This window comes from Sturnira hondurensis, unplaced genomic scaffold (assembly GCF_014824575.4).
Source record: "Sturnira hondurensis isolate 20B ecotype Veracruz unplaced genomic scaffold, ASM1482457v3 Scaffold0021354, whole genome shotgun sequence".
NCBI lineage: Eukaryota > Metazoa > Chordata > Mammalia > Chiroptera > Phyllostomidae > Sturnira > Sturnira hondurensis.
In genome coordinates this window covers 5,480,061-5,507,971 of record NW_028093985.1, presented here as the reverse complement: position 1 = coordinate 5,507,971, position 27,911 = coordinate 5,480,061, and the positions used below count along the sequence as shown (strand labels likewise).

The window sequence follows — 27,911 nt, the reverse complement described above, 5'->3', positions numbered from 1 at the left end:
ACAGATGCTGCTGGTTAAATGAACTGAAACCTCCAAAGAGAGGGTTCTCATATCTTTCAGCTTTGCACTTAAACTAATTGCTATCTTTGGGTGACTGCTCCCCACTGTTTTGGAGTCACAAGCCACTGCGGCCACAAGTGAATGAAGTTGGCTTGAAAATGTACCTCTTTTGTAGGTACATTCTGTAAGTAAAATGAAACTAAATTAAGCCAAGTCATTAGTCAGATCTCCTTGTGTACATATAGATGAAATGACATATGCTAGAATTCTTACGTTGAAAAACTTAACGTAATAGACATTTTTTGTTCACTTGATAGTACCAACGTATAAATTAATTGTAATAACATTTTTTAGACCTATGTGAAAAGCCAGGACAAACAGTTTGCAGCAGCCACTATTCAGACTATAGGCAGATGTGCAACAAACATCTTAGAAGTCACCGACACGTGTCTCAATGGCCTGGTGTGTCTGCTGTCCAACAAAGATGGTACGTTGACATTTCCATTTCATTTTTCAAATAATTTGTCATTTCAGTATTCTTGGTATTATTTGCAAATTGTAGCATTTGTTAACATGCATTTTATTTTTTCCTGTTTGTCAGTAGTGTGGTCACGATGAGTGGCATTTGTCTTTGAAACCACACACACACACACACACACACAGTTGTTTGTTCTTGTTTTTGTAAATTGGGTAATTAACTTGCAAACAATTCTCTTGTTGCTTAAACAGAACTAAGAAAGTGTAGTTTATTTCTTCACAATTTAATCAACTGTGTTGTACCCTTTCTCAAAGGTTTTATTTTGCTTTTCAATGGCGTGTAAGTCATGTATAATATTGGTTCACCTGCAGAGGGTGCTAAAAGCAGGCAAATGACTCTATTACCATAGAGAAGTTGCTAGATCAGAAAAATATGTTGAATGTGTTACTATCAAAGTTTTTTTCCCAGAAATCCACCTAATAATTTTATATTCAAGATTAGCTAGCAATCATCACTTGGGAATAGCTTCATGTTTTTAAGCCAGCACTATCTAAATGTTTTGTAAAAGTGGTCAGGTAAAATATGTAATCTAAATTTCATACTGGTCTCTGGTGAAATGTCAGTTATTTCTATGGTATGGTTTTAGAATAAGTGAGATCATTTGGAGAAAACGAAAAATGAGTCAACTGTCACCTTTAAAATTATTTATTTAGGGGACTTTCATTATAATTGCATATTTGATTGAAACAAGATTCTTTTTTAAAAAAGCATAATTTTCATTGTAAAACCATTAAAATTATTTGTGGAATTCTAAATTATGTCTTATCTAGACATAGGCATATAAAACATAGCAACCATAAGTTTAAACATAGCAAAATTGATTGCTTTTTATATTTTATTTGAAAAATAACTTTGCAATAGCTCTTTTATCCCTAATTATCTCTTTTCCCACATGAAGATCTCTTCAGAAAACTATAACATTGTTATAAGTACTTCTGATGAAAAAATAATTGAAACAAAATTTATCCACAAATAAGAGTATTTTCTATTATGAGCATAAAATTATAATCTTTTACCTGTAAACTCAAGATGTTACATCGTTAGAACATTTTTCTACATATAGTATTAAAATTCAAAATAATTGTGATAACATAAATTATTAGGGATCTAGATTTTTTAAAAATTTAATTGTGGAAGGTAATTAGAGGAGATAGAATGTTAAATGTATACATTTCATTTATTTCTACTTTTAATAATTACCTTTTAATCTATTTCTATACCACACCTTAAAATATGAATTTAAAAACATTTTTATTATTTATATCTTCAATAATGACTTTCTACTTGATCAAATAAGACATATTCCTTGGGAAAATATTTAAAATTACAGATTTTAAACACTGGCTTACCACAGTAATTGTTCTTTTAAAATTTAGTTGTATACAAAAAGCAGCACAAATTAGCACACTAATATGTTCTTTTTAAATACAAAGTACTGTATATTCAAGGTTCCTCAATTTTATACTTTTTTCTCCTGTGAAATTTTCAACCTGTGTATTTTAAAGTCTTTTTTTCCCTCAAAACGTATTTGAAGGCATAATTTTCTCAAAAAAATTTAATTGACTTTGATTTAAAAGATAAATATTCTACCATATAACACTTTAAAGAAAGAAAAAGATTTTATTTATTGATTTTTAGAGAGAGGGGAAGGACAGAGAGAAACACAGATGTGTTGCCCAACCAGGGGCCTGGCCCGCAACCCAGGCATGTGCCCTGGCTGGGAATCAAACCCATGGCCTTTAAGTTCACAGGCAGATGCTCAATTTACTGAACCACACCAGCCAGGGTATACCCTGTAGCACTGTTAGATTATTTTATAATTAAATAATGGGAGACCAATGTAATTTATAATCACTCTTAAAAGGAGGAAAATTTAATATTTAAACTCTGATGTGTTAATGTTTTGGCTTTTGTTTTTGGTAAATAAAAACTTTCTTTATAACCTTGGCTTTTTTTCTGCAGTTTTAATATTAAGGAACTTAAATTGTACTGTTTACTTCTGGTTGCATAATCACTATTATCCCATAAAACCTGTAGCAGACCCTGTCCAGCAGAGTCTGCCTGTTGTGGCTTACAACAAGAATCAATGCACAGGCGACAACAATCCTGTGTGGAAAAAGGGAACGGGCACAACTACTCTGTCAAGGGGAGAGTGCCTATGGATGCCTCAGACACTCCCTCAAGAGGGGAGTGCCCCAACCCTTGCCTAGACAGGCTTTTATTGTTTTCCTGGGGTCTTACATCATAGAAAGATTTATTACCTATTAAATAGAATATTATTGTCTACATTCTAAGTACAATCAAGGAAATACAAATAACATGCAGAGGGGGGTGGCAATGAGCTGATTAGCTCTGTCCTTGGGAAAGCTCACACAGGCTTTGGAAATTACCTTGAAGGTAGACAATACACATTTGTTGCTTTAGACCAGGATGAGGGAGTTTTAGCAAGAGCAAGCCATAATAGTCTGTAAGCATTTTCTAGGACTGATTCCCACGGGAAAACTCGGTTTGAAGGTCTGGCTCCTGCCCACAACTCGCATTTGTAGGTTTTCCATACAGAGCTGAGTCACATTTGCCAGACTTAAACAAACCAGTCCCCTACAAAAACCTGTTTCTTTAACTCTTTATCCTATGTGCTTCACTTCTGTAGTTTGGAAATCTGGCTCAGTAAAAGTGAGCATAAAACAAATAAGAATATTTTTACTAAATCATTAGAGAAAGTAATAATATTTCTAACTTTAAAATGGCTGGTGCTGACAGCAGAGTCCCTTTCTCCTCCCTGCTTTTAGAAACAAATGCTGTGAAGGAGGCCTCAGATCCTTAAATCTGTTATTACGCTGGGTGGAATAAGCCAGTCAGAGAAAGACAAATGCCGTATGATCTCACTTATATGTGGAATGTAATGAACAGAATAAACTGAGGAACAGAATAGAAACAGAGGCATGGATACATGGAACATACTGACAGCTGTCAGAGGGGAGGAGAATTGTGGGACTGGATGAAACAAGGGGGAAGGGATTAAGCAAAAAAAAAGAACAAACCATATACAATAGAATACCAATACACTGCATTTGCTGAGTGAAATAAGCTAGTCTCAGAAAGAAAAATACCCTAAGATTTCACTTGTATGGAGTATTAAAATAGTAAAATTCATAGAATCCCAGAGAAAGTTATTTGCCAAGGGCTGGGAAAAAGTAATATGAGGAGTTAACTAATCAGCTGGCATAAAGTTTCAGTTAAACTAGAAGAATTAACTCTGGAAATCACCCATACACCATTGTACCTATAGTCAACAAGAATGTATTTGACACTTAAAAATTTGTTAACAGGGTAGGTATCATGTTAAGTGTTCTTATTATAAGAAAATAAAATAAAAAAATTTAGTAAATGTACTTCTTAGAGTGAGGACCATTAAGTTCTGTAGAGGATGAGGGGGGTGGGTAAGAGAGGTCAAGAACATAGGATCATTTTGTGCTTCTGGTTGAGTACTAGCACAGTGCTGAGGTCTTTGAAAACCAGGAGGTGGTATAAGGAAAAGCAGGGTGAAATTACTTGGAGGGAATGAGAAGGCACCTTGGGGGAGGCAGAGTAATGCTCTACCTGCAAAGATGTTCAGGTCCTAATGTCCAGAACATGTGCACATGTGACCTTATATGGCAGAAGGGACTTAGCACAAGTGATTGAGATTTTTAAAATGAGATTATTTTTCACTGGACCCAGTGTACTCCAAAGTGTCTTTCGAAGGGAAGGAGGGAGGCCAAGAAAGCCAGATGTCAGAAGCAGAGGTTGAAGTGACAGCACTGCTGGCAGGGGGACTGGAGTCCAGGGACACTGACAGCCTTTAGAGGTTGGAAAAGGCCATGGAGTTTCCCTTGAACCACTATGGAGAACCTAATCCCATTGACGCTTTGGTTTTAGCCCGTAAAACTCATGTTACCTTCTGACTCCAGAATTGTGAGGTGATAAATGTGCATTGTTGTAAGCCACTAAATTCCTGGAAATCTGTAACAGCAACAATGGGGAACTGATATAGCACCAAAAATATAAATAATGCCAGATAAATGTTTCAACTATATAGCCAGTCTTGCCTCTGCATGTGGATAATTAAAATTATACTTTTTTTCTTATTTAGGCCAGCTTTAAAATACTGTATTTTAAAATTAAAAATGTTATACTGTGGATTCTTTAAATCACACTTAGATGATATTTTACTCTGCGTAGTGCTTACTTATATAACAATTTAATGTTTTCTATTGGAGTGTAAGTTTGATGAGGGCAGGATCCATCACTCAACCATATGAAAGGATGAAATCTTACTGTTCATAACAGCATGGATGGAGAGGGTATTGTGCCAAGTGAAATAAGTCAGACAGAAAAGACAAATACAATGTGATTTCACTTATGTGTGAAATCTAAAAGTAATAAATAAATGAACAAATAAAACAAATAAACTCATAAACACAGAGAACAAATTGAGGGTTGCCAGATGGGAAGGGAGTTGGGGAAAGAGTGAAAAAGGTGAAAGGGATTAAGAAATACAAAGTGGATTTATAAAAATAGCCCCAGAGATGTAAAGTGCAACATAGGAAATATTACAGTAACTACATTAAAGTCAGATGGGTCCTAGACTTACCAGGGTGACCACTTTGTAAGGAACATAAATGTCTAATCACTGTATTGTACACTGTAAACTAATATAATGTTGTGTGTCAACTCTAATTGAAAAATAGAATAAAATGATGACAATAAGGTATCTACCATATGTTAACTGTGAGAGAAAAAAATATAATTTTGCAAGCTAAAACATTATGTAGATAATAATTTCTAACTCTCATAAAGAAGTATATAGTTTCAAATATGTATGTTTAATGATTACAATGGTAAAAAATTTTGCTTATATTCTTAAAGGGAGCTAGATAAAATATATTCAGATGAAAAGAGTAACAGAACACAAATCAAGGTACATCCAGTATGATATTAAAATAAACCTTTTTGGTACATGCCAGGTAAATCTCTATTATTCATGAGTCCCTAGTAATAAAAAGTGCCAAAATGTAAGTAAAGGCAATGTTGATTTCTTTTTTTGGCATCAGTAGCATTTATAATCATTTATATAAGATTCATTCTATAAGGTCAGGTGCTCTGGCTAGTTCCATTACATTTCTATACCGGTGCCACCAGAAACATAACTCAGACCAGTGATTAGCCACTTCATAGTAACAACTCAATCTCAGAATCCCAATTTAAGGATCTACTTCTTGGACCCACTCCTAGTACTAATTACTGTATTAGTTAAGGCACTAGCAAGAAACAGATTGACATACTTGAGAGGGACAATTGAAGAGACTTTAATGAAGGAACTAAATTTAGAAGGTATGGGCTGAATTGAGGGAAACCACTGAGGTATGATGTAGGCCACTGAAGCCAACAGGCAAGGAGCAGTGGGAATCCAAATCTAGAGTTGAAGGGCATGGGTGTGAGGAAGAGAGGGAGCGGTTACCAGACCCTGCAGGAGGGAGCCCGTCGCAGGAGCTTTTGAAACCTTCAGTGGAACCGTGCAAGCACTGCCAAGGAGGCCTGGGAGAAGAGGTTCAGGGTAGTAAATATTCTCTCCTGCCCCCTGTCTCCTGCTAGTGCTTCCTGTTGGCTAGACATAGCTGGAAGCCAGGGCGAGGAAGTCTGCTGCCTCTAAGGACTCAGCACTGGCCATGAAAGGCAGAGCGGATTCACAGTGCCAATGGAGACAGTCTAGCTCATGGCCCCCCACTCCTTCAGGCCCGGAAGTCCATGCTATTTCGGTGGCAACACCTTTCCTACTTCTACTGATCCTTCCTGCTGACTTTACCAGACATATCACTCAAGGAATTTTTTTTAGTTTGCTGTTTTCTCTAGAATTGATAAAATGTTATTTAGATTTTAGGAAATCTATTACCACTATATAATTAGTAGGAATCAAAGAACAGAATTTGAGAGCTATGGTTAAAATCCAAAGACACTTGAACACTTTGGTGATTACATAATCTAATTTCACTTTGTTCTTGACTTAAAGAAGCACACGATAGTAAGGGATACCCTAAGCCAGAAGACAGTAACAGGTGTTAGAAATGAAAGTATACTCATCTACTAAAAATGGATGTTCACACAAAAATTTCTGAAGTACATTCATGATAATAGTTTCTACCTAGTCATCTAAGACATATAGAACGCTTTGCTAATTTAAATTTATATTTTACCAAGGATAATACATTTGATGATACATTTGAATTGAATCACACACATTTAATATGAATAACTCTTTTTCAGAAATAGTTGTCGCTGAAAGCGTGGTTGTTATTAAGAAATTACTGCAGATGCAACCTGCACAACATGGTGAGATTATTAAACATATGGCCAAACTCCTGGACAGCATCACTGTGAGTACCAGTTAAGAGATTTTTGTTGAATTGTTTTGAATTTTACTCAGTAAATTATTGTTTTGTTCAAATAATGGGGATCCTAAAATGTAATGGTTAAGCGAACTAAACTGTGTGAGTTCAAATCCTGATTCTAAAACTTCACACTATTGTGGGAGGGAATTACAAATCTGAAAAGGGGAAGGATACAGTGAATAATACTTTAGTGTTGGATTAGAATTGATCAGTGTGAACTGCATGGGTTTTTATATAGCGGTCTAGATGTCTGTGGCTGTAGATATTCATGGGTGTCTATGCACATTAATATATATACATGTGAATGTGTATATGACTGTGCAAACATCTGTGTCCCAAAGCTGGCCTTTGAGAAGGCCTATGTGAAATAATACCCCAGTACCAGTGAGCACACCTAGTACCCAGATCTTGTTTTGTTTTGAAATATAATTTCATACTATAAAACTTACCTTTTTAAAGTATATAATTCATTGGTTTTTGGCATATTCATAAGGTTGTGCAACCATCACCACTATACAATTGCAGAACATTTTCATCGTCCCTAAAGAGTGTTTCACACCTCAAACTTCTAATCTTCTCTTTGCTCTAGTCCTTGACAACCATCAGGCTACTTTCTGTCTCGACAGATTTCTTATTCTGGACAATTTATATGAATGTAACCAGGCAGTTGATTGGCTTTTGTGTCTGGCTTCTTTCATTTAGCATGATTTTCATTTAGCAAGGTTCATGAAAATATAGAATGTAGTACTGCATCCATGTTTATACATTAAAATCTCTATGCTTCACATCTGTACACTTGTGGTAGTAGAAGAACCAATAATGTAACCAACCGCAATATTCTAAGTATTGCATCAACTGATTTGTAAAGCTTTTGTAAAGCTTTAGAACATTTGAAAAGCTTTTAGAGCATTGCCTGGGCCCTGGCTGGTGTGGCTCAGTGGGTTGACTGCAGGCTTTGAAACAACAGGTCATTGGTTTGATTCCCAGTCAGGGCACATACCTGGGTTGTGGGCCAGGTCCCCAGTAGGGGATGCATAAGAGGCAACCACACATTGATTTAAAAACAAAACAAAACAAAACAAAAAGAACATTGCCTGGTACATAGTAGTACTGCATGTTAGTTGTTATTAATATTTATGTCCTATTTCATTCCTTTCTTCCCTTTAAAACTAAAGCTTTTAAATAATTATCTCAATTTTATTTCCTTACTTGACACTCCTCAACATATCACAGTCTGATTTTGATTTCCACTTTTTCCAAGGCCACTATCTCCCTCTTACTAAATCCTGTGGATAATTTGCTCTCCCTATCTTTCTTGACCTTTTGTTAACATTTGATTTCACTGACTACTTCTTCCCTTTTGAAACATTCTATGGCTTTTGTCTGGTTTTTCCTTCAAACTCTTCTCCATTGTGTTTGCCTTCTACTTGCCTGTTCCTTGAATATTAAAGTTTGACAGTTAATATTGTATAACTAAAAGGGCTGTATTTTAGGAGAGGAGTATACCATTTCCCTCTTTAAAGACTGGGTAATCTATACCGTTAGCCTGTTCAGAGGGATGATATTTCTATAGCTGAAGGTAATGGATGGCAAAGTTTGGGGCCTACTAGTCACAGCCGATTTTTAATGTCTCTGATGGTGAAATTTCCTTTCCCTCAAGGTGTTATTAAAGCTTTCAGAGTAGTTACACATTTATCTTAAAGCTGAGAATAAGACTCACAGGAGTCACTTACCATCTGAGCTTCTGCCACATCTCTCACCAGAGAATTCCTTTGTCTTCATATCTACTCCTGTTGATTAATTATCAAAGTCAGGGCTTCTCATAAAGATTGTATATGAGATGTAGGACTTATGAGTGGATTTGAAAACTGGATGCCTTAGGTTCAAATTTAGTCTCCATATTTTACTAGCTTTGTAAATCTAAGCAAGTTATTTGACTTTTATGTTCCAATTTTTCATCTGTAAAATGGGAACAGTAGCACTAATAACTTTACAGACCTGCTGTGAAGAGTATGAGTCAACATATGGGAAACACTTAGTGCTTAGTGTAAGGTGGTACTGTGATGATGGCCATACTACTGTGTTTTGAAGAAGACGAACTTGATAAGGTTTAAATTTCGTAAGCAACTCATAGCCCCTTTTATATTTTATTTATTTAACAGAACTCATATGCCAGATACTATTCTAAGTATCTAAAAATAAAATAATTAATTTTAATAACAATTCTGCATGGTAGATTCTGTTAGCATTCCCATTTTAGATACAATATCCATGGTAGGGGGTGATATTTTTATTTTTGTTTTTATCAGAAGATAATCTTACTGGAATCTAAAAGTATGTTGGAAATTACAAATTTACAAAGGGAAAAAAAGAAACAAATGTAAAATAAATAATATATTTTTAAAAGTAATAGAGTTATAAGAGTTAAAAATCAAATGTATCCTTCCCTAACTATGAATGGAGTGAATTCTTTCATTAAAAAGCAGACTTTCAGTCCTGGCTAGTGTGGTTGGAGAGTCGTCCAGTAACCAAAACATTTTGGGTTCAGTTCCCAGTTGGCACATACCGAGGTTGCAGGTTTGGTTCCTGGTTCCAGGACATTCAGTCCCCGGTTCGGGTCTGTATGGGAGACAGCCAGTCAGTGCTTCTCTCTTACATCCATATTTCTCTCTCTCTACCTTCCTCTTCCCTTCCTATTTCTCTATAAAGTAGTGAAAAAATATTCTCAGGTGAGGATTAAAAAAGAATTAGTAACAATTAAAGTTACTATTTTAAATTGACATGAAAAAAAAGCTAGCTACAGTCCATTTATAATCAAAATGCCCTAATCAGTATGATACTAAGTGAACATGAACAAGGAAGTGAGATTTAAAATGGATTAAAAGCATTTAACAAGACAAAAAAGAATATCATAAAATGAAAAATAGGCCAATTTACAAAGAAACTGAGAGGCATAAACCCATAGTACAAAAATATGGGAACCAAATAAATATAAAAGTCTATGGGAACTGTAAAGACAAATACACATTTTTGGTGGGTGACTTTAGTGTAGTTCTCTCATGTAAGATATGCCTAGGAGATTTTAAGGAAGATGTAGACTTAAGTAGGGACAGAGAAATTAAATAATAGACTTAATGCTTGATTTAGTAAACATAGCTAAAAGCTTACATCTCTTGAACAGAAAATTCCCACTTTTATGGGTATACCCCTAGAAAATTATACTTGGACATAAGTAAACTTAAAAGATTTAAGTTTTTTTTTTTAAAGATTTTATTTATTTATCTTTAGAGGGGAAGGGAAGGAGAGATGGAGAGAAATATCAATATATGGTTGCCTCTCATGAGTCCCCTGCTGGGAACTGGCCTGCAACCCAGGCATGTACCCTGACTGGGAATTGACCCGAGATCGTGTGGTTCTCAGGCCTGCACTCAATCCACTGAGCTACGCCAGCCAAAGAAGATTTAAGTTTTAATTAGAGTTAAATAATTTAAGAGCATACCAGACCTGTTCTGAAGAAAATAAACTTTCAGAGCAAAGAAAAAGTTTAGAAAAAAAATGCAGGCTCTCCACGAAACACAGAAAATGAGAACACTTTATTTTAAAATGTGTGGGATGTGGCTATAACTGCCACCATTTTAAAAGAAGACCAGACATTTTTTAAAAAAAATTGTATTTGACCTAAGGAATTTGAAAATGAGTAATGAGTTAAAGCATAAAACCTAAGTGGGATCAAAGTTAATCTTGTAAAATGGAATATCAAAAAAGGTAGTTGAAACTGATAAATATATCTTAAAGGTCCTTTGGAAAGATAATAAAATAGTAAACCTTTCCTGATTCATAAAAGGTAAAGAGAGAAAACAAAAATAGACAAATTGGGAATGTGATCTAGGAGAGATTAAAATAATTACAAGAAAACCATATGCTATTCTATAGCAAAAACTTGAACTTTTGGAAAATGAAAAGGTAATGAGTTGTTACTGTTAACATTCTCTGAGAAAGCTGAAGACCTTGAAGTGAGACAAGGCAAGACGGTTTGTGATGCAGAACCCTAAAAATGGTTAGGGATCAGAGGCACAAGTTCCTCTGCAAGGTGACGAGGGATGTGGCAGAGAATAGCTTCACAATCAGGAAAGGGGAGCGACTGAATCCCCAGAGTCTCTGATCCAAACAGTCCAGAGTTATTCACCTGTGAGCACAGCCACCTGGAAAAGAAAGCAGGGCTTTATTAATCTCATTAGGTACCTGATGACTCTTAAATGTGGGCAAGCAATTCTAAAATGGGAGGCATAACCTGAGAGCCTTAAATGAGAGCTTTTTATTCCTGAATCTCTGCTTATTTCATACTGAATCCAAGGAGGGTATCTTAAACCACTGCAACGTTAGAGCCAATCTGGCCAGTGACAAGGGACCAGGGGGACAGTATTGAGCATGTTTTTAGTCAGTGCCTAAGCCAGAATCCTGGGCTCATCTACCCTCGGAGGAGGGGGAACAGAAGTGATAGCCAGACCTCTTTCCACCTTGGCCACCTTATTTATTCATAAAACAAGAGACAAAAGGAAGTGGGAAAATGCCCCACCAGGTGTGGGTGCAGGAGTGGCAAGAGGAGGAGCTAGACCCGCCCTGAGAGGGCTGGATTCTGGGAAGCTGCAGGGGGCTGTCAGGGAGCCACTGCCCAAGGTGGCAGGAGAACAGACAAAAGGAGTAGGACTTCATTTGGTTAATGAGTAAGTAGGCCCCCTGAGGTGACATTTTTTGACTCCCTGACATAAACACTCAGTCTGGGAGCAGGAACTGTTCTTCCTGCCTTCCTGGTTCTTATTTTTGCTGGTATAGTGCACTGTTTTTGTCTGTCTAGTGGCTGTGGTGATCCCTCTGTTCAGAATTGGAGTTCTAGTCCCAGTTCCACCACTGACAAGCTATGAGATGTTGGGCAAGTTTTTTAACCCCTTTGTGCCAGGTTTCCTCCTGTATCTTATCGACTGGGGATAATGGTAGAGCCCACTTCATAAGGCTTTTGTGATAACTGACTGAGATGAAATGGATAAAGTACCTAAAAACAGCGTCAGGCATATGGTAAGAGCACAATACATATTAGCTATGTCATTTAAAAAAATGGAAACAGATTTTATTGTATTCAAGACTTTTCATTTTATTTGTTATTTAGTAAGTAGTTGAAAATATTAAAACTAAAATTTAAATTAATTCTACTTTTGAAGTTTATTTAAGTTGAAAAGATTTATGTTGATAGTACTGTCAGCTTACATGTTCTGATTGTGAGTGTATCGTCCTTTGGAGTACCTTTCATTCGTAGTAAATACGGAGCAAAGTTCTTCCAGAATAAAATGCATTTTACCAGAAGATTGTTTTAACAGGGTTTCACATAATGTTTAATGGGACAGACAAAGATTTCATGTTGTAGAAGAACAGTTGAAAGACGTTATTCTGTACTCAATATCACAATATTGAGTAATATTGAATAGCACATTCTGTACTCCTTGCTCAGGTGCCTCACCAAACGCCTGCAGGTTGACTGCACTTGCTCTCTGACCCCAGTTTAATTCAGACATGTTTTAATGCAAATTGAGTCCAAATACAGACTATTGGATCATTTGTTGTTGTATGCAGTTTATTTAGAGGTCTACTCATTTTGCCTTTGACAAATTTAAATGAATAAAATTGATGTTTTTGCAGGATTTACTTTACACTGTTGCACTGTGCAGTGGGCTGGTGTTGAAACACAGTAGCTTTTAAATTGAACTGCTTACAGAGTGATCTGTAAAATCTTTCTAGATGTCTTTCTTAACTGCTGTGGTCAAGTAGGAATCATTATTTGTTTTTGCAGCCAAGTTAATGGCTTAAAATGGAAGTAGAAACTGCCTTCTGGTAGAAGGTTTAAAAAATGCACTTTAACTACTTGCTCACATATTTAGAATGAAAAAATCAGGCAAATTCACTTACAATCCAATTTGTCCGTGAAAATTTTGAAGAACAGAGGTTCATCGTGAAAGTATTACATCACCTGCATAGATGTGTGCATTAGTATGGCTTTTAGTTCAGTGCTTCCATATATCCTGTGTTCGAAAAGACCACAAACAAAACATGGACAGTTTTCTTACTTGCTCTTTTGTTACTTGCTTCAGATCCTTGAATTTAGTGGCTGTGGATTCACACTATCGGCGGTACACAAATGAGAGTCTTCTAACTTTAGTTGGAGAGAAAGGGAGGGCAGAAATTGGAAAGTCTTAGGGATCTATTTTCCTCCAAATGCATGAAACATTGGGTTTGTCAGTTGCCTAAGCCTTTTAACAAAATGCCATCACTGAAAACTTTGTATAAATGTATTTACATTGATATTATTTCTTGTCATGGGGAAGTTTTCTAAGTTTTCAAAATATTTTCTTGATTTTATTACCTCTGAATATTATCCTGCCCTCCAACACCACCACTACCTTGAAATTTTCATTGTGAGCATTAGAATGTATTGATTTTTATATTTTTCAATGAGTTGTGTTTTAAAGGTATGTATTATTAGTCTTTAATGTTTATTTTAACTATTTATATTAATAAATAGGAATAGAAACAATTTCCTAAAGCTTTTTGGGATTATCTTTTTGGGATTATCTTTTTGAGTGCAGAAAGAATTATAAATGTGTTACTAGAAGAAATTTACTAAGTGGGTTAATAGATTGTTGTATGTCACAGAATTCTAGTTTTTATAATAGCAATGTGTAATAAAATATTTAAGGAAACAAATCTAGCATAACTGAAATCTGAAGTTGCCCATATATTCTTATTTAGAGGTATCTTTTATTATGGCAGACATCTTGAGTTGCTTCACATTGGAAAATTTAATGTACCACTCAATTACTGTTCTTTAACTCAATTTAAAATAATAGATTGGAGTAAGATCTTAATGCAGTGTAACCTTTGGAACATGAGAAATAACCCCTTTCTTTCTAGAAGTTAGTATACATATAGTAAGGATATCAGTTATACTGCATGAATGAGTTTGTAATAGCATTTAGTATTGTACTTAGTAATTATACTTATTACATAAGTATGCTGATTTCTTCTTGCTCGCTAAACTTATCCTAATATTAATTTAAAGATGACGCTGTTATCGTAACATTTGAAAATATATACTTTGATTTTAAAGCTTTTTTGATGACCTGATTCTTATTCTGGTGAGCAACACAACTTAGGGGTGTCTTAAATATTATTTCATAAAATGGGTCTTTTGTAAGTATTTGTGATAGTGGATATTGTGATAAAATTACAGCTGTGTGAAGGTCCTCATTCTCACTTTCTTCTTTAACAGTCATCTGCACTGCTAAGAAAATATAATGAAAATATTAGGACTTTGAGGAATTGGAAAAGGACTTTTTAAAAAGAATGTTATCTCTTACTGCAATGCTGCCTCTTAATGACAGTTACTGGCTTTTTCATTTCTTATAAATTGCAAATTTTCCACACTAGGTGAGAATGTTCACAGAAACTAATTTACACACCCCTTCAAATTTTGTTTTCGAATGGGGATAATACAAACAAGCAGATAGTAATAAAACTAATGTACATACTCTGAAATGATGGTCTTAATGGTGCTGATGGAAGGTTTCCAATTTGCAGCAAAGCAGTCATTTTTAAGAAACAAATTATGCTGGAATGTACATTATTAAAAATATGTAATGCCAAAATGCAGTATTGGACATATTTATCTTATTTCTATTTCTGTTGTTGATGACCAAATAATAGACCAAGATGAATGATTTTAGAAGCTAAATCTTGATCATCTTACAATTTTTATATGTTCCCAGTGCTATAGATGCAACTACATAAAAGACATAACAGCTGTGACTTGAAATCATAGTCTCTAGAAGACCTATTTCTTTTCTATATAACCCATGATTTTCAAAACATGGTTTGCAGTTCACCTGTGTCAGGAATCTTCTGTGATGCTTCATAAAATGTGAATTCCTGAGCTCCACCACGGAACTACCATCCCAGGGCTGATACCAGAACCCTACAGTTTAATAAGAATCCTAGATTATTTTTATGGGCATCAAGGTTTGTAAATTAATGCCCTAGAGCAGAGGTCCCCAAACTTTTTTGTGAACTGCTATGCTAGATAGTAATATTTTCAGCCTTATGGACTTTGTTGCAACTGTTCACCTCTGCTATTAAAGCACAAGATCAGTGACAATAATAAATAAACAAATGGGCACAGCAGCCAGATTCAGGCCAAGAATTTGCAGGTCTCTGATAGAATCAAGATTGTTGAGCAATGATTTTTCCTCTATGAATCTTTTCTAAGGCATTATCTCTGAAATCAGTTTTGTGATTTCCTCTTTTTATTTTTTGAAAACTAAAGAAAATCCACAAATATAGGAGCTTTTCCTGGATAGACATCAGATGAATAGATAGATGTAATACCTTGGGAATATTTAAAGGCTTTTCTATGTTAATATTAAGGAGAGAGTGACTATCTTATTTATAACCATGTAACCTGCTTCTAACACTAGGTTCCTGTGGCTAGAGCAAGTATTCTCTGGCTGACTGGAGAAAACTGTGAACGAGTTCCTAAAATTGCCCCTGATGTTTTGAGGAAGATGGCTAAAAGCTTCACAAGTGAAGATGATCTGGTCAAACTGCAGGTTTTAAACCTGGGAGCAAAATTGTATTTAACCAATTCCAAACAGGTAAGAGGCTAATTCTTACTAACTTCTACCAGCTTTCTTCTTTATTCTGATAAAGCAACAAAGGTCTGTTCATGCACTAGTCTATTCATTTAGCAATTAGTACCTGTCTGTTTCTTTTTACAAAGTTTTTAATTGTATTTTTTTCATTACCATTTATCCCCCTTATCCTTGCCACCACAGTCATCACACTATTGTCTATTCCATGTCCTTTTCCTTTTTGCTCAATTCCTTTACCTGCTAAACACCCCCCACTGAGAGCTGTCAGCCTCCCCATTTTCCTTGTTAGTTCAGTTTGTTCATTAGATTCCACATATGAGTGAAATCTTATGGTATTTGTCTTTCTCTGACTGGCTTATTTCATTTAGCATAATGTTCTCCAGGTCCATTCATGTTATTGCAAAAGATACAATTTTCTTCTTGATTGCCGAGTAGTACTCCACTGTGTATGTGTCCCGTCATTGTTTTATCCCCCCATCTACACTTGGGCTGCCTCCATATCTTGGTGATTGTAAAAAATGCTGCATGAACACAGGGGTGCTTACGATCTTTCAAATTAGTCTTTTAGGCTTCTTTGGATATATTCCCAGAACTGGGATTGGTAGGTCAAAAGGCAGATCCATTTTTAATTTTTTGAAGTATCTCCATACTGCTTTCCACACTGGTGGCACCAGTCTGCATTCCCACCAGCAATGCAAAAGCGTCCCCCTTGCCCAACATCCTCACTGTTCTTTCTTGATTTATTGGTAATAGCCCTTCTGACAGGTATGAGGTGATATCTCATTGTGGTTTTAATTTGCATTTCTTCGATGGTTAGTGATGGTCAGCATCTTTTCATATGTCTATTGGCCATCTGTATGTCCTCTTTGGAGAAGTGTCTATGCAGATCCTTTGCTCATTTTTTAATCTGGTTGTTTGTGTTTTTGGTGTTGAGTTTTGTAAGTACTTTATACATTTTGGATATTAACCCCTTATCAGATGTATCAGTGAATATGTTCTCCCATTTTGTGGGCTATCTGCTTTGCTGATGTTTTCCTTTGCTGTGGAGAAAATTTTAGTTTGATGAGGTCTCATTTGTTTATTTTTCTTTTGTTTCCCTTGCTGGAGGAGCCATATCAGAAGAAATATTGCTACAAGCAGTGTCCAAGATTTTTGCTGCCTATGTTTTCTCCTAGGATTTTTATGTTTTCAGGTGTTATATTTAAATGTTTAATCCATGTTGAATTTATTCTTGTGTGTGGTGTAAGAAAGTGGTCTAGTTTAATTTTTCAGCATTTACCTGACCGATTTACTCAATACCATTCATTGAATAAGCTATTTTTAGCCCATTATATATGTTTGCTTCCTCTGACAAATATAATTGAATATAAAGGTGTGGGTTATTTCTGAGCTCTGTATTTTGTTCCATTGATTTACACTTTTGTTTTTATGACAGTACCATGCTGTTTTGGTTCCTATGGCCCTATATAGTTTGATATTAGGTGGCATCATTCCTTCAGCTTTGTTCTTCTTTCTCAGGATTGCCATTGCTATGCAAGGCCTTTTGTTCTAGTTCTTTTTGAGATATTTGAATAAATTTTTGAAATACTTGTTTTAGTTCTGTGAAATACATGATTGGAATCTTGATAGGAATTATGTTGAGTCTATACATTGATTTGGGTAGTATGGACATTTTCATAATGTTAATTCTTCCTTATCCATGTGCATAATATGTGCTTCCAATTATTTGTATCTTCAGTTTCTTTCTTCAGTGTCTTATAATTTTCCAAGTACAGGTCTTTTACATCTTTCATTAGATTTATTCCTAGGTAGTTTATTCTTTTTGAAGCTGTTTTGAGTGGGATTATTTTTTTAATTTCCATCTGTGATGGATCATTTTGGCATATAAAAATGCAACTATTTTCTGGATATTAATTTTGTATCCTGCTACTTCACGGAATTCATTTATCAGTTCTAGTAGTTTCTTGGTGAAATCTTGGGGGTTCTCTATGTACATTATCCTGTCATCTGCAAATAAAGACAGTTTTACAGTACTTACTCTTTTCTACTTTGGGTGCCTTTTGTTTCTTCTTCTTGTCTGATTGATATGGCTAGGATTCTAGCAGCACTATGTTGAGTAAGATGATAAAAGTGACATCCCTGTTTGGTTCCCAGTCTTCAGGGGAGCACTTGTAGTTTTTGCCTGCTGAGTATGATGCTGGTGTGTGTTTGTTATACATGGCATTTATTACATTTAGGTATGTTCACTCTCTTCCCACTTTGCTGAGGGTTTTTATCATAAATGGGTACTGGATTTTATGAAATGGTTTTTCTTTGTCTATTGATATAATTGTGTGGTTTTTACCCTTCATTTTATTTATATGGCGAATCACATTTCTTGATTCGTGAATGTTGTACCAACCTGGAATTCCTGGAATAAGTCCTACTTGATGTATTGCTATATTGGGTTTGCGAATACTTTGTTGAGGGTTTTAGATCTCTGTTCATCAGGGACATTGGGCTATAATTTTCTTTCTTTATAGTGACTCTATCTGGTTTTGGAATTAGGATAATATTGACCTCATAAAATGAGCTTGAGAGTCTTACCTAATCTTGAATTTTTTGAAATAGTTTGAGAAGGAGAGGTGGTAGTTCTTCTTGGAATGTTTGATGAAATTCACCTGTGAAACCTGTCTAGGGCTTTTATTTGTTGGAAGTGTTTTGATTAGTGCTTCAGTTTCAGTAAGTGTGATCTATCTATTCAGATTTTCTGATTCTTCATGATTTTCTTTTGGAAGATTGTATGTAGATTCTGGGAGTTTATCCATTTTTTTCAGGTATTAGAATTGGTTGGTATGTAGTTCATAATATTTTCTTATAGTACTTTGTATTTGTTTGGTGTCAGTTGTTATTTCTCCTCTTTTATTTCTGATTTTATTTGGGTCCTCTTTCCTTTTTTCCTGATAAGTCTGGTTAAAGGTTTGTCTATCTTGTTTATCCTTTCAAGAATCAGCTCTTGGCTTCATTGATGTTTTGTTTAATTTTTTAGACTCTATTTTGTCTATGTGTGCTCTGATCTTTATTATTTCCTTTTGGGCTTTTATTCACCTTGGGTTTTGTGTATTGTTCTTTTTCAGGTTCCTTTACATATAAAGTCAAATTGTTAATTTAATCTTTTTCTTGTTTTTTTTTTTTTTGTGATAGGTCTGTGATGCTATGAATTTCCTTTTTAGGACTGTTTTCCCAGTGTCCCACAGATTTTGGGTTATTGTGTTTCATTTTCATTTGTTTCAAGGTATCTTTTGATTTACTCCTCGTTCTCATTGTTACCCCATTCATTGTTTAATAACATCAGTTAGCTTCCATATCTTTGCAGATTTTTCAGTGTTCTTTTGTGATTGATTTCTAGTTTCAAAGCATTGTGATCAGAGAAGATGCTTGATATGATTTCAATCTTCTTAAATTAATGAGACTTGTTTTTTGTATTAGCATGTGGTCTATCCCAGAAAAGGTTCTATGTGCTCTGGAAAAGTATGTACATTCTGCTGTTTTGGTTTGAAATGCTCTGAAGTTGTTACTTAAATCCATTTAATCTAGTGTGTTGTTTAAGAGCACTGTCTCCTTTTTGATATTCTTTCTGGAGGATCTAGCCATTGAAGTCAGTGGGGTATTAAGATTCCCTGCCACAATGGTATTTCTATCGATCCCTCCCTTTATGTCCATCAAGATTTGCTTAAAATCTTGATGGATTTTAGGTGCTCCTATGTTGGTTGTATAAATGTTTACTAGAATTATATCCTTTTGTTGGATTGTTCCCTTTGTCATTATGTAATGTCCTACTTTGTCTCTTACTGTAGCCTTAGTTTTAATATCTATTTTGTCAGATATAAGTATTGCTACCTCAGCTTTTTTTTCACCCTTTCCATTTGCATGAAATATCTTTTTCCATCCCTTTATTTTTAGTCAGTGTGTGTTTTTCAATCTTCGATGGGTTTCTTGGAGGCAGCATATATGTGGGTGCTGTTTTCTAATCCATTCAACTACCCCGAGTCTTTCGATTGGAGCATTTAAGTTGATTATTGATAGTTATGTATTTATTGCCATTTTATTTTTAAACCGTTTTCCTCTTTTTTCCCTTTTTCTTCTTAAAGCAAACCCTTTAACATTTTTTGCAATGCTGGTTTGGTGTTAACAAACTCCTTTAGCTTTTTCTTGTTTAGGAAGTTCTTCATTTTTCCTTGATTTTAAAATGATATCCTTGCTGAGTTAGGTAGCCTTGGTTGTAGGTCCTTGCTTTTCATCACCTTGAATATTTCATACCACTTCCTTCTGGCCTGAAATGTTTCTGTTGAGACATCAGGTGACAGTCTAATTGGAGCTCCCTGGTAGGTAACTACCTGATTTTCTCTTTGGGCTCTTAGTAATCTCTCCTTGTCTTAAAGCTGCCATTTTAATTACGATGTGTCTTGGTATAGGCCTCTTGTGTCCAATGTGGTTGGGATTGTCTATGCTTCCTGGACTTGTGTGTCTTTTCCCTTCACCAGGGTTAGGGCTGTTTTCAGTCATTATTTCTTCAAATAGATTCTTGATCCCTTGCTCACTCTCTTCTCCTTTTGCATTCCCATGACATGAATGTTGTTGTGCTTTATGTTGTTCCAAAAGTTTCTTAAACTCTCTTAATTTCTAAAATTCTTTTTTCCTTTTTGCTTCTCTTCCTGGGTGTTTTTTCTACTTTGTCTTGCAAATCACTGATTCAGTCTTCTGCTTCATTTAACCTACTGTTTATTCCTTCCAATATACTAATTATTTCAGATATTGAATTCTTTATTTCTGACTGTTCCTTTTTTTATTGTTTGTATCTTTTTTCCACGCTATTGATACTCTTATAATCATTACTCTAAACTATCTGATAAATTGCTGGCCTCCATTTCATTTTTTTCTTCTTCAGGAAAATTCTTGTCTTCCCTTTCTGGCTGCTGCTTTGTGTGTGGTTCCCCCCCCCCCCCCCCCCATGTATTAGGTAGGTCTGGAAAGACTCTGGGGCAGTCCTATGTCAGACTCTGCCTACGACGGATTCGAGGCTTCCAGCTGTACTCAGCACCCTGGCTTAAGCTCCACAAGGTCGGGGACAGGGACTGCTGCCTGTGGGACTGTTGCTTGCTCTCAGGGTGATGCTGCTGGGTGGGGGCGGGGTGGGGGAAGCTGTTCTGCCGGAGAAAGACAGCTTCTGCAGTGTGGGGAATAACTCAGCACAGGGATCCTGGTGGCTGTTCCTTCAGTTCTCTCCCCACAGTCACCAACTCAGACTTTGCTCATGTGTCTCTAGTCCATCTGCCCTTTCTCTGCCAGAGCCCAGGGTAGGTGGCTGCATACGTAATTTTGTGTGTTGTCCCTTTAAGAGGCTCTCGGTGTCTCCAGCTGTCACTTCCTGGAGAATGAAAACCCTGCTGCTTTCACAGCCAGATGCTTTTGGGGTTCCTTTCCTGGTTTTAGTGCTCTAGGCGGGGGAACCCAGCTTGGGGTTTAGACCCCCTCCCACTTTTCAAGGGGAAACCCCACTGTCTGCTGAAATATCCCTCTGGATCTTCAGTTGCTGATTGTGGAAGCCCAGCCAGCCCTCTATTCGTCCTCTGCACTCTGTACCAGTCATGTTGTGGTAAAGCTGTTTCTTTTGTCTGTTCATGGTCATAAGGCTTCTGTCTCACTATTGTTCTGTTGGTTGTTCAGGATGATTTTTCTTTAATTTAATTGTAATTCCAGTTCGGTCCTGGGAGGAAGTTAATGTAGCATCTACTTACTCCATTCCCATCTTGGAGCTATATGTGTTTATTTCTTTAAGGTTCTAGAATAGGTGGTAGTTGTGCAAACAGATGATATTTTAGTCTAGTAGGGGAGGAAAACATAAAAAATGTAATAGTATTTGCTAAGTGCTATGATAGAAGTACTGAGATACAGTTGAACTCCAGAGGAAAAAGTTGTTGAAAGTCTGAAGTAGAAGGAGGAGACAGGTCGAAGAAAGTCTCACAAAGGACAAGAATCCTAACTACGGGCTTCTAAGGAGTGGTTTACTATACAGGAGAGGGAGAGAGGAGAGTAGAGGCAAGAAACAGATTGGCGCTTTCAACACACTGAGAGCTGAGTCTAGAAAGGCATTTGCTATTCCAAGGCCAGGACTTGGAATAGCAAATGCTATGCAACTTGTTCTACAGGTACAGGGAAATCAGTAAATGTTTTTTTTTTTAAGATTTTATTTATTTATCTTTAGAGGGAGAGGGAAGGAGAGAAGGAGAGAAATATCAATGTATGGTTGCCTCTCATGAGTCCCCTGCTGGGAACTGGCCTGCAACCCAGGCGTGTGCCCTGACTGGGAATTGAACCGCTATCTTGTGGTTCGCAGGCCTGCACTCAATCCACTGAGCTACACCAGCCAGGGCAGTAAATGTTTTTTAATAACAGTATAATTTACCAGGTTGCAGTTTAGAATATTCATTTTTTTACTCTTTTACTCATTTTACTCTTTTACTCATTTTACTCTTTCAGGAAATATTACTAATAGTAAAACACTCTCTCTGTATCTGTGTAACATCCTTCACCTTTCCACACACACATGGGCTCGCATGCCCACCACACCTGCCACAGTCTAATGTTTGTCATTCTCTTCTGCCTCTCCCATCAGTATTCATCTTTCTCTTTTTTTGACTTTACTGTGTGTCTCTTTGTGTATGTCTCCCTCTCTTTCTGCCTTTTCCACCTACCATACTCACTCTCCACTACACTGATGTTGACAATTCACAATCCTCAGGTTGACTCCTCGAATTTATTTCTGTATGTGTTGGGGTTATCTTCATCCCCACTTGTGATATGAATTGTGTTATTGTAGCTCTTGCTGATTGGTATAGAAGATTTATGACCAAATAGGTGCAGATATTGTGAATATATTTCCATCATTTAGATTTATCTTTGCATTTTAAGTCAAATCTTTGAAAGGAATCATTTAATCATTTCTAAACATTATGTAGATTTCTTCATGTGATGAGTTACTTTTTAACAACTCAGTAAAAGAAAGGAAACCTATGTTTTGTTGAGTTTGTTTTATATATAAATATATATAAATATATATATTTTATATATTTATATATATTTATATATATTTTTTATATATATATTTATATACATACATACACACACACACACACCATTGTTTTAGCTGGACACTCCCTGTGTTCCCTAAAATCATGCAATATTGGCAAGTTAATATAACACCTACAATATTATGATTGTTAGGACTTTATGTCAGGTTTGACTACTCTAAAGCTACCTAATTTATAGATTATTATAAAAAAGTAATACAAAATTAGTATGTTAATAAAGGCTGAAATGACAAAACTAAATGAAGTTTGTGTCTCTGGCCTTCTTCCAATGATATGTTCAGAAATTATAGAGTGTATTCCATATCTTTTTGTCCAGTGAATTTGAAGACGACATTGTTTGTACTCACACCTTTCTTTTTTCTTGAACTGTATTAATAATTGATGTTTTGGACCTCAGCTTCTGAAGTGTTCTATTGTATATTTTATATTGATACTTCAATGTAAATTCAATATTGATTACACAATAGACGTCACCAGCAGCTGGTATAAACATAATGATGTTTAGAAAATATGCCAAATTTTCACATAATATTTTATGTAATTCACTGTTCTTAAATGATTAAATATAAAAGTAGGTGAATGAAGGTGTCCTGGAGGTTTGTTCTCTGTTCTCCAGTTTCTCATTTTTCAAGTAAAGGGGTTCGAGAGAATTTATAAATGAAAATTAGCATTAAAGAATGATTTTTAGCATCATCAAATTGACAGCATTTTTAAGTTGTATGGTTCATCCCCATTGAATATAAAACAGAGACTAAACTGATAGCTTTGACCTAAATGTAAAAAATTACGTTCGATAGTTATGTATTTCAGCTGTCTTTAAAACTGAACCAGAGAGACAAGTCCCAGTGTCCAAAGACTGGTTTGCCATGAAGTCCTGATAGATATCTGTAATTCCTGAATTCTCTTTGGTCTAGATACCTCAGTAAGCATTTCCAGAATTTTTGTTGAATTAATTTAGTTATAGGGAATGCCTAAGTTGACTTTTACAAGATTTAGGGCATTGCATTTATTTGTATGCTTAAGGAATACTAAATAATAAACTTCTTTAATACCTCAAAATATTTCCACCTGGTAAGAAACATTTAAATGTTACTCAACTATCTGCTTTCCGTATGGTTGAATTAGCTCCTGTTGGACAGACTCTCTCACAGGTAACAACTATAAATGCTGAAAAAATATATAAAATAACCGCCTCAAGCCTCAGAAGAGTGAAATGAAATGGAGATTCTAGAGAGGAATTGGCACTTGGAAGGAAGGAGTGGCGAGAGTAAATGTCCTCACCTCATGGCTGTTGTCCCGAGGGTCCACCACAGGTGGTACTGTGCCCAGAGGCTAAAGCTCCAAAAGGGAACCCAAATTCTTTCTGGCCCAAATTCTTTCTGCCCATATAGTCCAGGGAAACTGCAGGTATTAGAAAGTTTGGGAGGAATTCTAGAAAGGAGAGAGCCAGGGTGAGGAGCCTCAGTGTCTGTGAATAACTCCGCCCCTGTCTCTGGCTGACCCTGAACCACACATGTGTGGGGTAGATTCAGAGCAGCACAGCTAGGAAAACAGGAGACTTTATTTGGGGTGGTGAACACGCAATACAATATACAGATGATGTGTTACAGAATTGTACACCTGAAACCAATATAATTGTATTAACCTATGTCACCCCAATAAATTCAATAAAAAATAAAAAACAAAAAGGAATAAAGGAACCAAACTATATAAAATTTGTACTGCACCAAAGAGACAAAGTTCACGTTTTGAATCCAACCAAGTTAATGCCTGCTGAAACAAAAATCAATACTCATTCAGAAGTATAACAATGTCTAGTGTCTCTGTGACATGACATTCATAGTGTCCAAGATGCAATCCACAATTACTCCCCATAAGAAGAACCAGAATGGGAGGCTGTTGTTAATGGGTAGATAGTTTCAGTTTGTGGAGATGTAAAAATTTTGGAGATGGATGGATGTACTCAATGCCACTTAATTCCACATTTAGAAATGGTCCAAATGGCATATTTTATGTATATTTTACCACAGTAAAAAAGGAGACCAGGAAAATGTGATCAGTTTTCAAGGGGAAAAAAAATCAACCAATAGAAACTAACCCTGACATGACCCACGTGTTGGAATTCGCAGGCAAACATTTTGAAGCAGTTTTTATAATAGTGATCAGTAATATAAAGGAAAATATTCACAATGAATGAAAAGAACTCCCAGCAGAGAGACAGAAACTTTAAAAAAGATTAAATGGAAGTGTTAGACCTGAAAAATAACGTATCTTAAAAATCAACATTTTGTCTATCTTAAGTATTTCTTAAGTATTTCTTAATATTTATTTATATTATAGTGTAACAAAAATTAAATTAGGCAAGTTTAGAACTTTGTAAAATTTAATTTGGGGCCATCTTAATAACAAGTGCAAAACATGCTTCTTTTTATTCTAAATTTAACATAAAAATTTAAAAAATATTTGCCACACTGATTTTGCCACACAATGCTATATTCTCTAGCATTGTGATACTTTGAGGCAGGCATACAGAGCTGCTTCGTGTAGTTTTGTTTTTTAACTTGGTCACATTATAGTAACACTCTTTAGGCAAACTTCTGTAAGCTTCTTTGATTTTCTGACTCTGGGCTCTTTCAGGTGGAAATTTGTGTTTGGAAAGCAGCTTAGCTCTGCGTGGTAGCTACCATAGAACTATTTGATGACAATTCCTGGGAGGAATGTAGTGACCAAGAGTACAGGCTTTCACGTGGGACTCTGTGGCTCCATATCCTGTTGCGTTACTTTTAAGCTTTCGTATTAATTATTAGTTGGTATCAGTTATGATTCCTTAAATCTAAGCAGAAAAAATAATGTGAAATCAAAATTTAACTAACAGCTATATATAAGATATTGAATATTTCTGTTTCGGGGGTGTATATTGTATTATTTCGAGGGTACCTTGAGTAATTTTATGAATGCAACCTATTTAAAAGTACTATGTAATGTCTGACTTGGTTTTGGATTGCGCCTTTGGTCATGTTCAGATGCCGTGATTGTTTAGTTGAGAACTGTCTACTTTCTCTAACTGCTGTTCAGGGCAGATTGAATTTAAGACTGATGTCTCTGTGCCCCTTTCAGTGTAGGATTTGTCCCAAATTTCTCATTTTTTATGAAGTAGTATCATTAATAGTTACACTAAATTAAGACAGTAAGTTGTAGACCATCACGTGTACTTGTAACATCTACCATGATTTTATCTAGTGGCATGTAGGAGACAGTGTAGTGATGAGGTTTCATTTTAGTATGTGAAACATCTACATTGCAGAGACTTTCTTTCATTTTTCAACCCTTTTGAGATGCATCATGATGAACTTCTCCCTTTTAGAGCAGCATGAAGAATGTGTGTTGATAAAATGAAGTGTTCCCTGAGAAGGCAAGAAGGAAAAGTGGTCTTTCGCTTTTCCCATTTTGGCGAGATCAGTGTTTAAGACTTAAAATTTAAGTGTTTTCATTTGCCAGGGGCATGGCCTGTGTGAAGTGTGAAGCTCCCAACTGTCAGTGGATGGGGTCAGAGGAACACATGGGAGGTTAGAGGTTTGGTTTGGAGAAAGATGGACAGGACATAGAAAAGAGTCCTGCTCTAGATCATGTAAGACATGGTCGCGCACTCTCCCTGCAGTAGTTTTGGCATTGTTGTGTACTGTAAATCTGAAACCTATTTATTTTATTATTTGGCAGAACTTTTTTTCTTCATTTTATTGCAAACCCAGCAACAATGAATTTTTAAAAATTAAAGTGTATATTTAATGAAGAACAAAGTACTGATTTCTCTTTAAATGCTTAACATGTACAAAATGTTTATCCACATTTACCATCCACCATAAGAATTAAAATGAAACCACAGGCCATGTAGCAACCAGAAAACATGACAAATCTGCTAAAAAAATATCAGCATAAGTTTAAAAAGTTAGGAGTTATTTGAAAAGATTGTGTCTCAAGATGACAAATATACACAGGTACAGATGTTTACACACATGCTTTTGTAAAACATGATCTCACTTAGATCAAATAACTTTTTAAAATTAATTTTGTTCAATTTTTATTTCAATTTTTCTTTTTCACTTATGAAAAACGAAGATTGTGGTTCAGTGGGTTAAGCACCAGCCTGTGAACCAAAGGGTTCAATTTCCCAGTCAGGGCACGTGCCTGGGTTGTGGGCCAGGTCCCCAGTAGGGGGTGCACCAGAGGCAACCACACGCTGATGTTTCTCTCCCTCTCTTTCTCCCTCCCTTTCCCTCTAAAAATAGAAAAATAAATTTAAAATATTTAAAAAATGAAGCAATAAATGTTATGTATTGGCTCCATTAGCAAAAAAAAAAAAAAAGGACCCTAAACAATGCACCTTTTTAAATAGAAAAATCAATTAATTCCAACAGTAGTTTGACTTTTTTCACTCAAAGCCTTTGTGCGTTTGTTTTGTCAGTGTAATAAGTGGAATCAAAGTAAAGCTTTTTAAGTTTATTCTGTCAGAAATGCTGTAAATGCTATTGTGAGTTTAAAAGCCCAACATGGAAGATAAAACTACTTGTTTTTGCCAAAAGGTGGTTGTCATGGTAAAAATCAATGTTCTTATTAAGAAAACTATGGAGCAGAAATATTTGGGGAATTGGTTGTGGTGCATGCAAGCAAAATCTGCTTGTTCTGCCAATTGAAGAAAAACTGTAATGGTCAAATTTACTGATATTTGATATGTGTAGTATAGCTTTCTATAATTTAACTATAGAATTACCGTGATGGAGCAGATGCTGACGAAACGTGCTTCAGTTTGACAACCACACTCTGGTGTGTGACTCTCTTTGCTCCATGTTACCAACGGGATTTTAGAAAAGTGATTTTGTGAAAAACTGCTTTGTCAGTGGACCTAAATGTCCTGTATTGGCTTTTGTTTGGGGGATGGGGATTGAGTAAAAGAAACTTTTGTACTATTTTGGTTAGATTTTTGTTCGGAATTATTTGGAAATCTTTAAAGTGTTCACCCAATACAGTGTCAGAACCGTCAGTTTTTGCAAATGTTAGCAAATAGCAGTTATTGGAAACCAATCTTGCAAACAGGAAGACATTGAAATGTATCTCTTCAAGAACA

General features: G+C 35.7%; 1 protein-coding gene across 1 annotated transcript in view; it reads left to right on the top strand.

Annotated features, from left to right (window-relative positions):
- AP3B1 (adaptor related protein complex 3 subunit beta 1) overlaps positions 1–27,911 on the top strand; it is a 242,885-nt gene that overhangs the window by 104,798 nt on the left and 110,176 nt on the right. Inside the window, exons 13-15 of the mRNA XM_037032382.1 lie at positions 355–487; positions 6,842–6,951; positions 15,486–15,662. Coding sequence (XP_036888277.1) covers positions 355–487; positions 6,842–6,951; positions 15,486–15,662 — 420 coding nt within the window. The remainder of the gene's footprint in view (positions 1–354; positions 488–6,841; positions 6,952–15,485; positions 15,663–27,911) is intronic.